This window comes from Diabrotica virgifera, chromosome 2 (genome assembly GCF_917563875.1).
Source record: "Diabrotica virgifera virgifera chromosome 2, PGI_DIABVI_V3a".
NCBI classification, from domain to species: Eukaryota; Metazoa; Arthropoda; class Insecta; order Coleoptera; family Chrysomelidae; genus Diabrotica; species Diabrotica virgifera.
The window spans coordinates 74667944-74681877 of record NC_065444.1 but is presented as its reverse complement, the minus strand read 5'-3'; the positions used below and the strand labels follow the sequence as shown (position 1 = coordinate 74681877).

Here is a 13934-nt window from a genome sequence, read left to right as displayed (position 1 = left end):
GTCCGCGAATATAACTTCTGCGTTATTAGAACTGATAGAATGACAAATGAGGCGTCGGGTGAGAGCTTATACTCAAGGATGGTATTAAAGATGAGAACTTTAACCTTAGGACTTCCGGTTACAGAGTTGAAACTGGAAATAATATTTTAAAGTCGCCGAAACAGTACAAAGCAATATATTACTCGACGCGCCTTAGCAAGACGAGAATAAATATTTTTACGGTCTTTATCTCACTTCCAGTTAAAAATGTGTAATCGGAAGTGCAACATTATAGTCGCAGAAATAGTACATGTGATATATCAATCATCGCATATTGAAAATGTCGAGCTCGAACATTTAGTTCCGGTTTTGATGTCATTTCCTGTTAAAAAGTTATAACCGACAAAAATGACTCAAGATTAGCGAAATCGTGTATCAATCGACTCAAAGTTACACGAAGATTTCAAATCCCAAATAGATGATCCCAAACCCTTTTTTCAGTGCGTCATTAATTTTGACGTCATACAGGATTTTAAGAATGTCGCAAATCATGACATTTTAATTAAATCTGACACTGACAGTTGTCAGAATATTTAATTTTATATAAGTAAACATCAATATTTATACCTAAAAATATTTGGCAGAATATTAATATTTAAAATATTTTAATGTAAAAATAAATACATAAATATAAAATCAAATTCCACTATTAGTGGAGTCACTGAAGGTGGATATGAGCTATTACCTCCGATTTCGTTGAACCTCCATCGATTTGCATGAAAATTGGTGAGTGGTTAGAGGATATCTCAAGGAACAAAGGTGAAATGGTCCCAACCTGCGCTTTTACCCTGGGGGTGGTTGCCACCCCTTCTCGGGGGTGAAAATTATTTTATTAAAAATAACCCTATTATTCGATAGAGGGAAAAATTTCAAGCAAAATTTGTTATATAAAGTTATTAAAATAAATCAAAACTTTTTGAGTTATTAAAGATCAAAGATTTTAATTTTTCTTGAGAAAAATGCATGTTTTTAACCAATTTTTCATCAATAATTCAAAAAGTGTAAGTTTTTACAAAAAAGTTATTATTTACAAAATTGAAGCTAATAAAAAATTAAATAAACCCCTTACTACAAAAACCTTTTAATATTAACTAAAAGTGAGTTATAGGTAATTGACTGTATATTTTTTTTCGGCGAGTAAAAAACTCTTAAGTATTCAAGCTGAAATAACGGGAAATTGATGCATTTTATAACATAAACTTATTAAACATTTGTCAAAGTACTTAGAAATATCTATTAAATGAGCCCCCGAACATGTTGAAAGCGTTAAAATTTATGCTCCAAAATTTTTTCAAAATTTATCTTTTAAAAATTTTTCCAAAAAATGTTATTTTTTTTTTAATAACTCCGTTCGTGTTTACGATATCAGGTTCATCTAAAAACTGTTTGAAATTTAATTCCAAGTGCTATTTAAGCACGTTGAACCTATAATCTTTTAAACCCCTTACTTTTTTAAAAATAAAAGGTTAAATGACCCCGGTTGTATGGTTCCCACGGCAAAATTTAAGATTTAAACGTTTCTATCTCGGTTATTTTTTACCCTATAGAAATAGTAAAACAGGTAAAATATTTGGCACAGAAAAAACTAAAATTTGGTTATATTTAATTTTTTACGTATATTGAGTATTTTTGGAGTTATTATCAAAAGAATATGAGAATTACAATAATTTTAAAAATTATGATTTTTTAAAATTATATCTTTTTTTGAATGTGCATTCTAAACCGGTCAAAATTACCTAAAACATTACTTACGCTAATGTAAAGAAGTTCTTGTAAGGATTACTATAAATTTTACTTTTTGTGGAAATGGCGTATGTTTTATTTTTCACTTTTTCCTAAAAAATTCGAAACGGTTCTTTTATTTTCATTATAACTTGCTTAATTTTGACGCTATTACATACCTTGTTCTGAAGCTCATTTGATAGGTATTCCGAAGTACTTTGGAAAATGTTAAGCAGGAATATTTTATACATTGCATTGTTTCCCGTTATTTAAGATTGAATACTTAGATTTGAGTTCTCGTCGAAAAAAATACACATTCAATTGCCAATAACTCACTTTGAGCTAACATTAGTTTAGTTCTTTATGTGTGGAATGTGTTTAATTTTGTATTGTCTTCAATTTCAGTAATAATAACTTTTTTGTAAAAGCTTATAGTTTTTGATTTATACGTGAAAAACCGATTTAAAACATGCATTTTTTTACGAAAAAATAAAATCTTTGGTCTTTAATAACTCAAAAAGTGTTAATTTATTTTAATAACTTTATATAACAAATTTTGCTCATAATTTGTCCCTCTATCGATTTATGGTATTATTTTTAATATAATAATTTTCACCCCCGAGAAGGGGTGGCATCCACCCCCAGGGTAAAAGCGCAAGTTGGCATCATGTCACCTTTGTTCCTTGAGGTATCCTCTAATTCCTCACCAATTTCATGAAAATCGATAGAGGTTCAACGAAATCGGAGGTGAAAATCTTCAGTGACTGCACTATATACAATGTCTGAATATACCAATGACATAAAATATTTATATTTACGTCGCCGAAAAATATCAACCTAGAAATTACAATTGTCATTTTACCATATGATTTGTGAAAATACGATCACAATCGGTTACTTTTTTGTCAAATTATCTTTATTCGCATCATTGATTGGTTATATATTTAAAGTATTGTAATCGCCAACCCATCATACATCTTTAAGTATAGGTAAGTCGTTTTAATATGCAAATATCTGTCAAGGAATACATAATTTTTTAAGTTCAATGTATAATAATCACAGAGGTATGTTTTTTTCGGTCACTTCCAACTGTAATGTGTTAGAGAGAATTCGATAATATGTGACGTAGTGAAAAAGGGGTTTAGGATCATCTATATCGACTTCAGTTCTAGTTCCGGTGTCCGAATATCCAAGTCCAATTTCTTGTGTTTTATTAAAACCTGTTGCGTATATCTTACATGTATCTTGGCGCAAATTTGGCATTTATTGCGTATCCATTTCAAACTTTTATTTATATTGATAATTAAATTTATTTTAGGTGCCTACAAAGTAGCACATTCAGACGACAACCAGTATATTTGGGTTTCAATGAACAACTCTAACTTGAACACATATCCTAAAGGAGATGTTTTGACCAGTGAACGTTTTCTTACCTTATTTACAAATTTTGCAAAATCTTTGTAAGTATTTTGTTTGTAACTCATCGCCTGGTATTGCTTTTACGTTTTTTTGATGTTCATTGGCAAATAGTATTAATATTTTAAATACGGAAGATCAATTGAAAGGAAAATGATACACCAAAAGTGTAAAGTTCGGAAAAATATGTAGTCCATTCTTTCACGGTTTTTGCTCTAAATTTTAAAGAACCGCTTGGATTGACATGAAATTTGGCATGCGTATAGCTTACATGTCAAAGAAAAAAAGTGATATTGTGCAGATGTGTGCTTTTGCCCTGAGGGTGACTTTCACCCCCCTCTTGGGGGTGAAAAAATATATGCCCAAAATAAGTCCGGAAATGGGTAAACTAACTAATTTTAAGTAACTTTTGTTCTATAGAGCTTTTTCGCCAAGTCAACACTTTTCGAGTTATTTGCGAGTGAATATGTTCATTTTTCAACAAAATAACCACATTTTTAGACAGTTTTTCGCAAATAACTCAAAAAGTAAGTATTTTGTCGAAAAAAACGTTCTTAGCAAAAATATAGCCTATAAAAAAGTAAAAAAAAATGGTGTACGCGTTAGGTCTCTGGATCTCGTAGAACTAGAGTTATAGCCAATGAAAAATAGATTCATATTCACCAAATTTCAAATAGAATATTTCGACGTGAAATATCGAAAAAATTAAGCACTTTTGGGGAAACTCCATTAAAACTTTTTTAAAGTGTTTAAAAGAAGCTTTATTTCTGTTGTTACAAAAAGTTTCTAGCATTAAATTTAAGCAAGTTACGCTCAAAATAAAGTTGGTCCCTTTTGTTTTTGCAAAAAAAAATCGGGAAGACCAACCCCTAATTAGCAACTTAAATGAAATTAATCGTTACCGCTCCACAAATTATTTTACTTATGTTGTTTATATGATCTGTAGTTTCATCGATTCAAAGTGCTTATTTTTGAAAAATTTGGTTTCAAAGTAAAATTTTTAAAAATTTAAATTTTGAAAAATACGCTTTTTTTCAAAATAACTTAAAAATTGTTAGAGATACCAAAAATCTCGAAAAACAAAAAAAAGTCAGATTTGCTTTTCTGAATATCATGTATTTTTTTGTTTTTCTGTTAGACAAAAATTGATTAAGATTTGGAATTTCTAAATTTGCATACATTCGTGATCAGTGACTCGTTCAACCCCTTTTAACTACAGCCCTTTCAATAATAAGGACTTTGAACCGATGAAACTTACAGATCATATAAACAATATATACACGAGTCAAGAAACTTGTGAAGTCGTAACGATTAAGTTCATTTAAGATACTAATTAGGAGGTGATTTTCTCGATTTTTTACCAAAACCAAAAGGGACTAACTTTATTTTGAGCGTAACTTATTTAATTTTGATGCTAGAATTTTTTTTATAAAACAAAAATGAAGCTTTTTTTAAACACTTTAAATAAGTTGTAATGAGTTTACACCATTTTTTAAATTTTTTACATGCTATATTTTTGTTAAGAATGTTTTTTCGACAAAATACTTACTATTTGAGTTATTTGCGAAAAACCGTCTAAAAGCGTGGTTATTTTGTTGAAAAAATGAACATATTCACTGCCAAATAACTCGAAAAGTATTGACTTAGTGAAAAAACTCTATAGGACAAAAGTTACTTAAAATTAGCCAGTTTATCCATTTTCCGACTTTCTTTGGACGAATATTTTTTCACCCCCAAGAGGGGGTGAAAACCACCCCCAGGGCAAAAGCACATATCGGCACAATATCACTTTTTTTCTTTGACTTGTTAGCTATGTGTATGCCATATTTCATGTCAATCCAAGCGGTTCTTTAAAATTTAGAGGTTTTGCAATATTTTACCGTTAAAGAACGGACTAATGAAGCGATTAAGGGACAGAAGTAAGAGGTGATACACAGTGAGAGTCAAAACTTATACATATAGAAATCACAGACTATATTATTCAAGTTAAAGATAACCGATGAAAACTTAGATCTCCATGTGAAAATCTTCAATAATATACAGGGTGAGACAGATAAAGGGGCAATTAGAAATAACTAGAGAACTAATAAAAATAAGTCGAAAAATGTGCATCATCGAAAGAATCATTAGTTTATTTAAAATGGATGAAACACCCTGTATTTTAGTACTGTAACGAAATGGTATTTTATGGTACTTTCATATTTCTTAAGCATTCATCCCTATACCTAAACTGCTTTAATTTGTGAGTTACTCGTGATTATTTAAGCCAAATATTAATTGCAACAAAAATTAGCTGAAATTTTATTAGGTGGCCGTGAAAATATCCAATAAAAATTAATTGTGTTCCATTTAAGAAAACTCATAAAATACTCATTCCGAGTTTCGACCAACCCTGTATACTAAAATTAAAAATTTCGCTATATTAATAATTTTTAACAATAGTAAACTACAGGGTGTAACAAAAATACAGGTCATAAATTTAATCGCGTATTCTGGGACCAAAAATAGTTCGATTGAACCTAACTTACCTTAGTACAAATGTGCACGGAAAAAAAGTTACAGCCCTTTGAAGTTACAAAATGAAAATCGATTTTTTCCAATATATCGAAAACTATTAGAGATTTTTTATTAAAAATGGACATGTGGTATTGTTATGGCAGTATTATTTTAAGAAAAAATTATAATGAAATTTGGACACCCCATAAAAATTTTATGGGGGTTTGTTTCCTTTAAACCCCCCCAAACTTTTGTGTACGTTTCAATTGAATTATTATTGTAGCGCCATTAGTTAAACACAAGTTTTTAAAAACTTTTTTGTCTCTTAGTACTTTTTCCAAAAGTCAGTTTTTATCGAGATATTTGAATATTTGTCAAATCCACCACATATTTGTATATGGTAAAGTACGCTTATGGAGACTTGGTAATATTATGAAAATTTATTTATGATTTACATTTTTAGGTATCTTTTGAACCATATTAAAAAAGAAGCCACATCTCGATAAAAGATGCTTTATCAAAAAAATACAAGGAGGCAAAAAGTTTTAAAAACACTGTGTTTAACTAATGGTACCACAGTAATAGTTTAATTGGAACGTATACAAACATTTGGGGGGTTTAAAGGAACAAAACCCTCATAAAATTTTTATGTAAACATATTAAAAAAGAAGCCGCAACTCGATAAAAACTGCCTTATCGAAAAAATATTAAGAGGCAAAAAAGTTTTAAAAATATTTATTTTAACTAATGGCACCAGAATAATAATTTAATTGAAACGGACACAAAAGTTTGGGGGCTTTAAGGGAACAAAACCCCCATAAAATTTTTATGGGATGCACAAATTTCACTATAATTTTTCTTTAAGATGTTCTTGCCATAGAAATGCCACATGTCTATTTTCAACAAAAAATCTGTAATAGTTTTCGACATATTCGAAAAAATCGATTTTCATTTTGTAACTTCAAAGGGCTGTAACTTTTTTTGTGTGCATATTTGTACTAAGGTAAGTTAGGTTCATTCGAACTATTTTTGGTCCCAGAATATGTGGTTTAATTTATGACCTGTATTTTTGTTACACCCTGTATATTAAAAATCATTTGAACATAAATAGAGTTTTTGATGTCAAATCAGTACAATTCTACAGGGTGTGAATGTAACGTAATTATCTTTTAAACTACCCTGTATAATATTACAAAACCTCATATTTTAAGAAAGAAGATATCGAGGATAATCCAAAAATGTAAAAATATACAGGGTGTCCCATTAAAGAAAAACGAACCTTTAAAGGTAACTGAATCGTGAAAATGGAAATTAAGAGGTTTTGAAGAGTGAACTATTTAATGAAAATATGTTCATCTATTTTTTACTTCGTAGAAAACAGCGCAAGTTGCTTATAAATTCGTTTTTCTTTAATGAGACTATTTTTATATAATTTTAACTATAATTCGTATATTTTTAAATTTTTGGATACTCCTCGATATCTTCTTTCTTAAAATATGAGGTTTTGTAATATTATACACGGTAGTTTAAAAGATAATGACGTTCACACCCTGTATAATTGTACTGATTTGACATCAAAAATTCTATTTATGTTCAAATGATTTTTAATATAGTTTACTATTGTTAAAATTATTTATATAGCGAAATTTTTAATTTTATTATACAGGGTTGGTCGAAACTCGGAATAAGTATTTTCTGAGTATTCTTAAATGGAACACAATTAATTTTTATTGGGGGTCATTCCATTTCAAATCACTCAATTTGGGAGCAAAAAACATTTTGGACCTCCGATTTGTCTGAAAATTGGTATATAGCTTCTGCGGGACGTAAAAATAAGGGGTCTAGGACGTTTCATCGCCGCCGTTTCAATGCCGCCAGTTCGATGCCGATGCCGGCCGATTCATCGCCAGTCAATTAATCGCTATCTGATATATTTCCGAATTTTCGACAGTTACAATTATTAGTTATTTTTAGTATTAATTAGGAATTCTAGGAAATGCGAGATATGACGGCGATGAAATGGACTGGCGATGAACCGGCGGCATCGAAACGGCCGGCGATGAACCGGCGGCATCGAAACGTCCCATTCCGAAAAATAAGATATTTAAGGTCAAAAAATCTTCTTCTTCCTTTTTTCTCAAAATGTTATTTTATGCGATTTTACAGTGATTTGGTGTTTATTTATACAAATTTGCATTTTCTATCGTAAAGTATCAATGGAAAACATAATATTTTAATAGAAGGGACTCATAAATGTCATTATATGGCATTATAACAAGTTACTTTGATTCAAAACAAGCTTTTGATCAAATTTTATAGTGTAGAAAACGTTAAAATACTGTTTTTTACATTTTTCTCCATTCTCAAAATACATCATAATCGATTTGGCTGAAAATTTGCCCACAGATAGACAAAACATAGGACTTTAAGTGGTGAGAAGGATTTGAATTATATTACAATACCAAAAAAGTTACATGCAATATTATAGTCAAAAATATAGGCGTCTACTGTAAGTACAATTAACTCGAAAATATCGACCTCACGACAAAAATTGTTAAAAAGAAATTGTAATAATTGTAAATACGATTTATTTGGAACAATTTCAGTTCCTACCATTTTTGTCGAAAAGTTAAAAATCGCGGAGATATTGAGCACAACAGGTTCTCCTTTAAAATCAAGATGGCGGCTAACGTAACGGAGGAATTCATTCGTGATTTTAAATTTAGGCTACTGTTGACTCCCCTAAAGATCAGAAAAATAAAATTTTGGGCAGCTCGGCATTCAAGGTCAAATGCTATCCCGACTGGACTAATATATACTTTTGAGTCTGATATTACTGCATGTAACTTTTTTGGTATTACAATATAATTGAAATCCTTCTATCCACTTAAAGTCCTATCTTTTGGTTATTTGTGGGCAAATTTTTAGCCAAATTGATGATAATGTATTTTGGGAATGGAGGAAAATGTAAAAAACGGTATTTTAACGTTTTTTACACTATAAAATTTGATCAAAAACTTGTTTTGATTCAAAATAACTTGTTATAATGCCATATAATGACATTTTTGAGTCCTTTATATTAAAATATTATGTTTTTCATTGATACTTTACAACAGAAAATGCATATTTGTTTAAATAAACACCAAATCACTGTAAAATCGCATAAAATAACATTTTGAGAAAAAAAGAAGAAGAAGATTTTTTGACCTTAAATGTCTTATTTTTACGTCCCGCAGAAGGTATATACCAATTTTCAGACAAATCGGAGATCCAAAATTTTTTGCCTGAGTGATTTGACATGGAATGTACCTTGGATATTTTCACGGCCACCTAATAAAATTTCAGCTAATTTTTGTTGCAATTAATATTTGGCTTAAATAATCACGAATAACTCACAAATTAAAGCAGTTTAGGTATAGGGATGCTTAAGAAATATGAAAGTACCATAAAATACCATTTCGTTACAATACTAAAATACAGGGTGTTTCATCCATTTTAAATAAGCCAAGAATTCTTTCGATGCTGCACATTTTTCAAATTATTTTTAATATGTTTATCTTTCATTTTAATATACACACACCGGCAAAATTAGCCGAACACGTTAAAAATGGGACATGTTTGATGTCTCGTATTTCATAAACCAGTAGTCTGATTTGAGTGATTCTTTTAGTATGTTATAGCCTTATTATTTAAGAATATCGTTGTAATAATACTGTGTTTTTTTCTTAAAGTTTGGAACGCCCTCTAGCATATGTAAAATATTAGAATTAATACTCGATTGTAGACTTAGGCTTGCTTAACATTTTCCTTTTCGATTCATTTACTTATGTGAGATAATAAAAAAGTTATGTGCGTTAACAACTATCCATGTTTTTCATCAATAAATCCTCATAGTAGGGGAGGAAAGTATACTAAATTTGCAGTTATTCGAGCGTTATGGGGACCTATTGGATTGTGAAGAGTATGTGCTAAAATCAGAAAAAGGTTAAGTTAAGTTTTCCATAAAGTGGGGGACTTTTCATTTTTTAATTTAATTTTCCATTTGAAACAATCATTTGTCTCCGATTATAGCGCTATCTATCCATAATTCGAAAAAATATGTCGAATAAAAGTTGCTTATTTTTACGTAAAGAATCCAAATCTGCAATAAAAATTGGGGGCTCCTATTTAAGATTTTAAATTAAATCCCCCACCCCACCTCCGTGGGGGCTCGTGACACCCCACGGAGAGGGGTGGGGGTAAATTAAAAATTATAAATAAGAACCCTGCGATATTTTGCGAAATGAACATCAGATCGTAAAACTGCAAAATACACATATTCAATATTTTTCAAAAATCTACCGAATGGCACCAAACATGACCCCCCGCGGAGGTGGGGTGGGGGTTACATTAAAATATTAAATAGGAGCCCCAATTTTTATTGCAGATTTGGATCCTTGACGTAAAAATAAGCAACTTTTATTCGCAACATTTTTCCTATTATGGATAAATGGCGCTATAATCGGAAAAAACGATTGGTGGAAATGGAAAATTAAATTGAAAAATGGAGAATCCCACACTTTATGGAAAACTTAACTTAACTTTTTTTGGTTGTAGCACCCACTCTTCACAATCCACTGCAGGTCCCAAGAACGCTCGAGTAATTGCAAATTTAGCATACTTTTCTCCCCTACTATGAGGATTTATTGATAAAAAACATGGTTAGTTGTTAAAGCACATAACTTTTTTATTTTCCAACATAAGCAAATGAATTAAAAAAGAAAATGTTAAGAAAGCATAATTCTACAATCGAGTTTTAGTTTTAATATTTTATATATGCTGGAATATTCCACAGGGTGTTCAGAACTTTAAGAAAAAAACACAGTATGCTTGTTACACCCGGTATAAAATGACATTTACCTGTCTAGAAACAATATTATTACACCGATATTCTTAAATAATAAGGCTATAACATACTAAAAGAATCACTCAAATCGGACCAATGGTTTATGAAATACGAGACATCAAACATGTCCCATTTTTAACGTGTTCGGCTAATTTTGCCGGTGTGTGTAGTAAATGGTCTTAACATTTGGCCAGACGTCACTTCTTCTAAAGGTGCCTATCTTCTAGAGATGTTGGCGACCACATATTCTATTCACATCAGCTCGAAATAGATCAGTTCACATTAGACAAGTCCATTTCCTAAGATTGGCCAGCCAGGATATACGTCTACGTCCAGGGCCTTTCTTGCCTTGTAGAATCAACTGTAGAAGTCGGTCGGTAATATAATGTGGTCGAAGTAAGCCAATTTTCTGTTCTTTACGGCGTTAATAATTTCTAGGTCTGTTCTTCGTGTTAGTCTCTGAAGAATAGTTGTTAGTTGTGTGGTGTATATATATTAGATCAATGCAAGTTGCTTATAAATTCGTTTTTCTTTAATAGGACACCCTATATATTTTTACATTTTTGGATTCTCCTCGATATCTTCTTTGTTAAAATATGAGGTTTCTTATTCTCACCATCCGTTATGGCTTGCAAATTGTAGAAGCCTCGGAGGTGTAACCAGAGAAGGTTCCCATTGTTTTCAGTCTGGTGGGATATGTAGAATAACATTATGTTGTTTTATATGCCATTAGATTGAAAACAGTATTTTTCTAGCAATTGCCGCTAGGGCATCTATGCCATTTTGTTCGTTGCAATCAGTGACTGTTCCGAGGCATAATCCTGTTTCTATGAGCTATGGTTTTAACATCTATCAGTAGGGTGCTAACCTGGCTGTAGACCCCCTCCTCCTTTATCAGGGCTTGGGACCGGCAACAGTTCTGTGAGCTACTCGATCGCACCAAACAAAACTGCAGGCGGATAGACTACTGGGAACGGCAGAGATGAGAGTACTGAGAAGAATTACAGGAAATACACTGAAAAATCGAAAGAGGAGCGAAGATATTAGAAGACAATGTAACGTACACTGTATAAACGAATGGACACTAAATAGAAAAAAATAATGGAACAACCACATAACCAGAATGGGGGAGACACGTGTGGTCAAAATAGCACGAGATAAATCACCAATCGGCAGAAGAAGTACCGGCCGACCGCGCAAAAGATGGAGTGACAACCTTCCATAGAGGTATCAATCCGCCAATGAACAAGCAGCATTGCTTATAAAGTGGAAGAAGAAGAAGAATTCGTGACTGCACGCCGGGGTTGTTTTGGTTCGATCGGAGAGAGCAACATGTGCCTCCTGATGAGAGACTAATAAGTTTCGAAACCGGTAGAGGTGCTTGCTGCACTCTCTAATTGGACTAGAATATGATGCGGCTGTATTTTCGTTTTGCAACGAAATTGAAAATGGTTATTTATTTTTGATTTATATGTTTACTCTGATTGGAGTACGAAGGGAACCATTCTCGTTTGAACTTTAACGCGCTGAGCAGATGGGACCTGAATTATAAATTTTAAAATTCCCTCATCTTTCTTAGTCTCAGCATCCGTTATGGCTTGCAAATTGTAGAAGCCTCGGAGGTGTAACCAGGGAAGGTTCCCATTGTTTTCAGTCTGGTGTGATGTAGAGTACCATTATGTTGTTTTATATGCCATTAGATTGAAAACTTTGTCTTTTTCTAGCAGTTGCCGCTAGGGCATCTATGCCATTTCGTTAGTTGCAATCCGTGACTGCACGCCGGGGTTGTTTTGGTTGGATCGGAGAGAGCAACTCCTGTTAAGAGACTAATAAGTTTCGAAACCGGTAGGGGTGCTTGCTGCACTCTCTGATTGGACTAGAATATGATGCGGCTGTATTTTCGTTTTACAACGAAATTGAAAATGGTTATTCATTTTTGATCTATATGTTTACTCTGATTGGAGTACGAAGGGAACCATTCTCGTTTTTAACTTTACCGCGCTGAGCAGATGGGACGTGAATTATAAATTGTAAAATTCCCTCAGCTTTCTTAGTCTCAGCATCCGTTATGACTTGCAAATTGTAGAAGCCTCGTAGGTGTAACCAGAGAAGGTTCCCATTGTTTTCAGTCTGGTGGGATGTAGAGTAACGTTATGTTGTTTTATGTGCCATTAGATTGAAAACTTAATCTTTTTTATATATTAGATCCTTATACGTCGGTAGCACCTGCAAAACTCGTAAGCTTTCTACTACGTAGAGGACACTAAAGGCGTAACATCTAAGAATTCTTATGCGTATATTGATACTGAAAGACAAGTTGCAGAAAATTTTCATAATATCGTTAAAAGAGCTTCTGGCTTTTTCAATACGAGTTTTTATCTCATAGCTATGATCCCAAGTATCCTTAATATTGCAGCCCAAATAGCAAAGTTGCTCCACTCTTGCTAACGGTGTACCTATCGCTTATTGTAATTTGGGCGTTTATGTTGGTGTTGTTCTCACTTCATGATCATTATTGCTTACAGACTTCATTAATAATAATTTACATATTTTTTTCTTGTAGAGATCCTGTCGCTAACAACACCGAACTGTTAGGGATAACATCCTGGCCGAAGGTAACACCAAATGACTTCCATTATTTGGATATAAACGAAACTTTGACAATAAAAAAAGATTTGAAGAGAGACGTATATGAAGGCTGGGTAAAGGTGTATGAAAAGTATGCGGTAAAACCGTACGATACATTTTAAAAGCGTACCATAGTACCTACAGACAATTAAAAAGATCATTAAAGTAAAGTTTTTTATTTGATTTTCTATTTACCACTACTAAATAAAAGGCTGTCATTTTCGCTCCAAAATGTCGAAAAGCAATGTTTTAACTTCTGCATATTTTTAAATTCTCTATCAAGTGCGTGACTTCTCTCTACCATTTCCTACTTAATCCGTTCTATCTGAATGTTTGTATATCCTCTAGGTTTCCACTATTGTTTCAATTTCTAAAAGATTTGTTGCATTTCCTCAAAAATAATAAAATAATATAAATTTTGTGAATGTTTATTTTATAATAGTAGAATACTTAATTAAATTATAAATTGTTTTGCCAATACAGTTTATATTATTTTTTTATTCATATAAACATCTGAGATCAAATAAATTTAAATAAGAAAATTGTGAAAAATGATAGAAGTAGCTTAATTCACTTGCAGACATCACAGATCCATGTATGAAACTCTGGAACAGCACAATCATAATGAGCCCACTTACAGGGCCCCCGTTACCATATGTGCAAAGTGTGCAATGCACACGGGCGCTATCCTTTAGGGGCTCCAAAACCCAGGACAAAAAATTGACAAAAATTTGCAAAAAAAAAAACA

General features: G+C 31.9%; 1 protein-coding gene across 3 annotated transcripts in view; it reads left to right on the top strand.

Moving 5' to 3' along the window:
• The window catches only part of LOC114342823 (venom carboxylesterase-6), a 75081-nt gene extending 61725 nt beyond the window's left edge, over window positions 1–13356 (top strand). For all 3 annotated transcript variants that reach the window (XM_028293631.2, XM_028293630.2, XM_028293628.2), the window contains exons 10-11: window positions 3080–3221; window positions 13122–13356. In XM_028293631.2, coding sequence (XP_028149432.2) covers window positions 3080–3221; window positions 13122–13308 — 329 coding nt within the window. In that variant the 3' untranslated portion in view covers window positions 13309–13356. The remainder of the gene's footprint in view (window positions 1–3079; window positions 3222–13121) is intronic.
• Window positions 13357–13934: the final 578 nt, after the last annotated feature.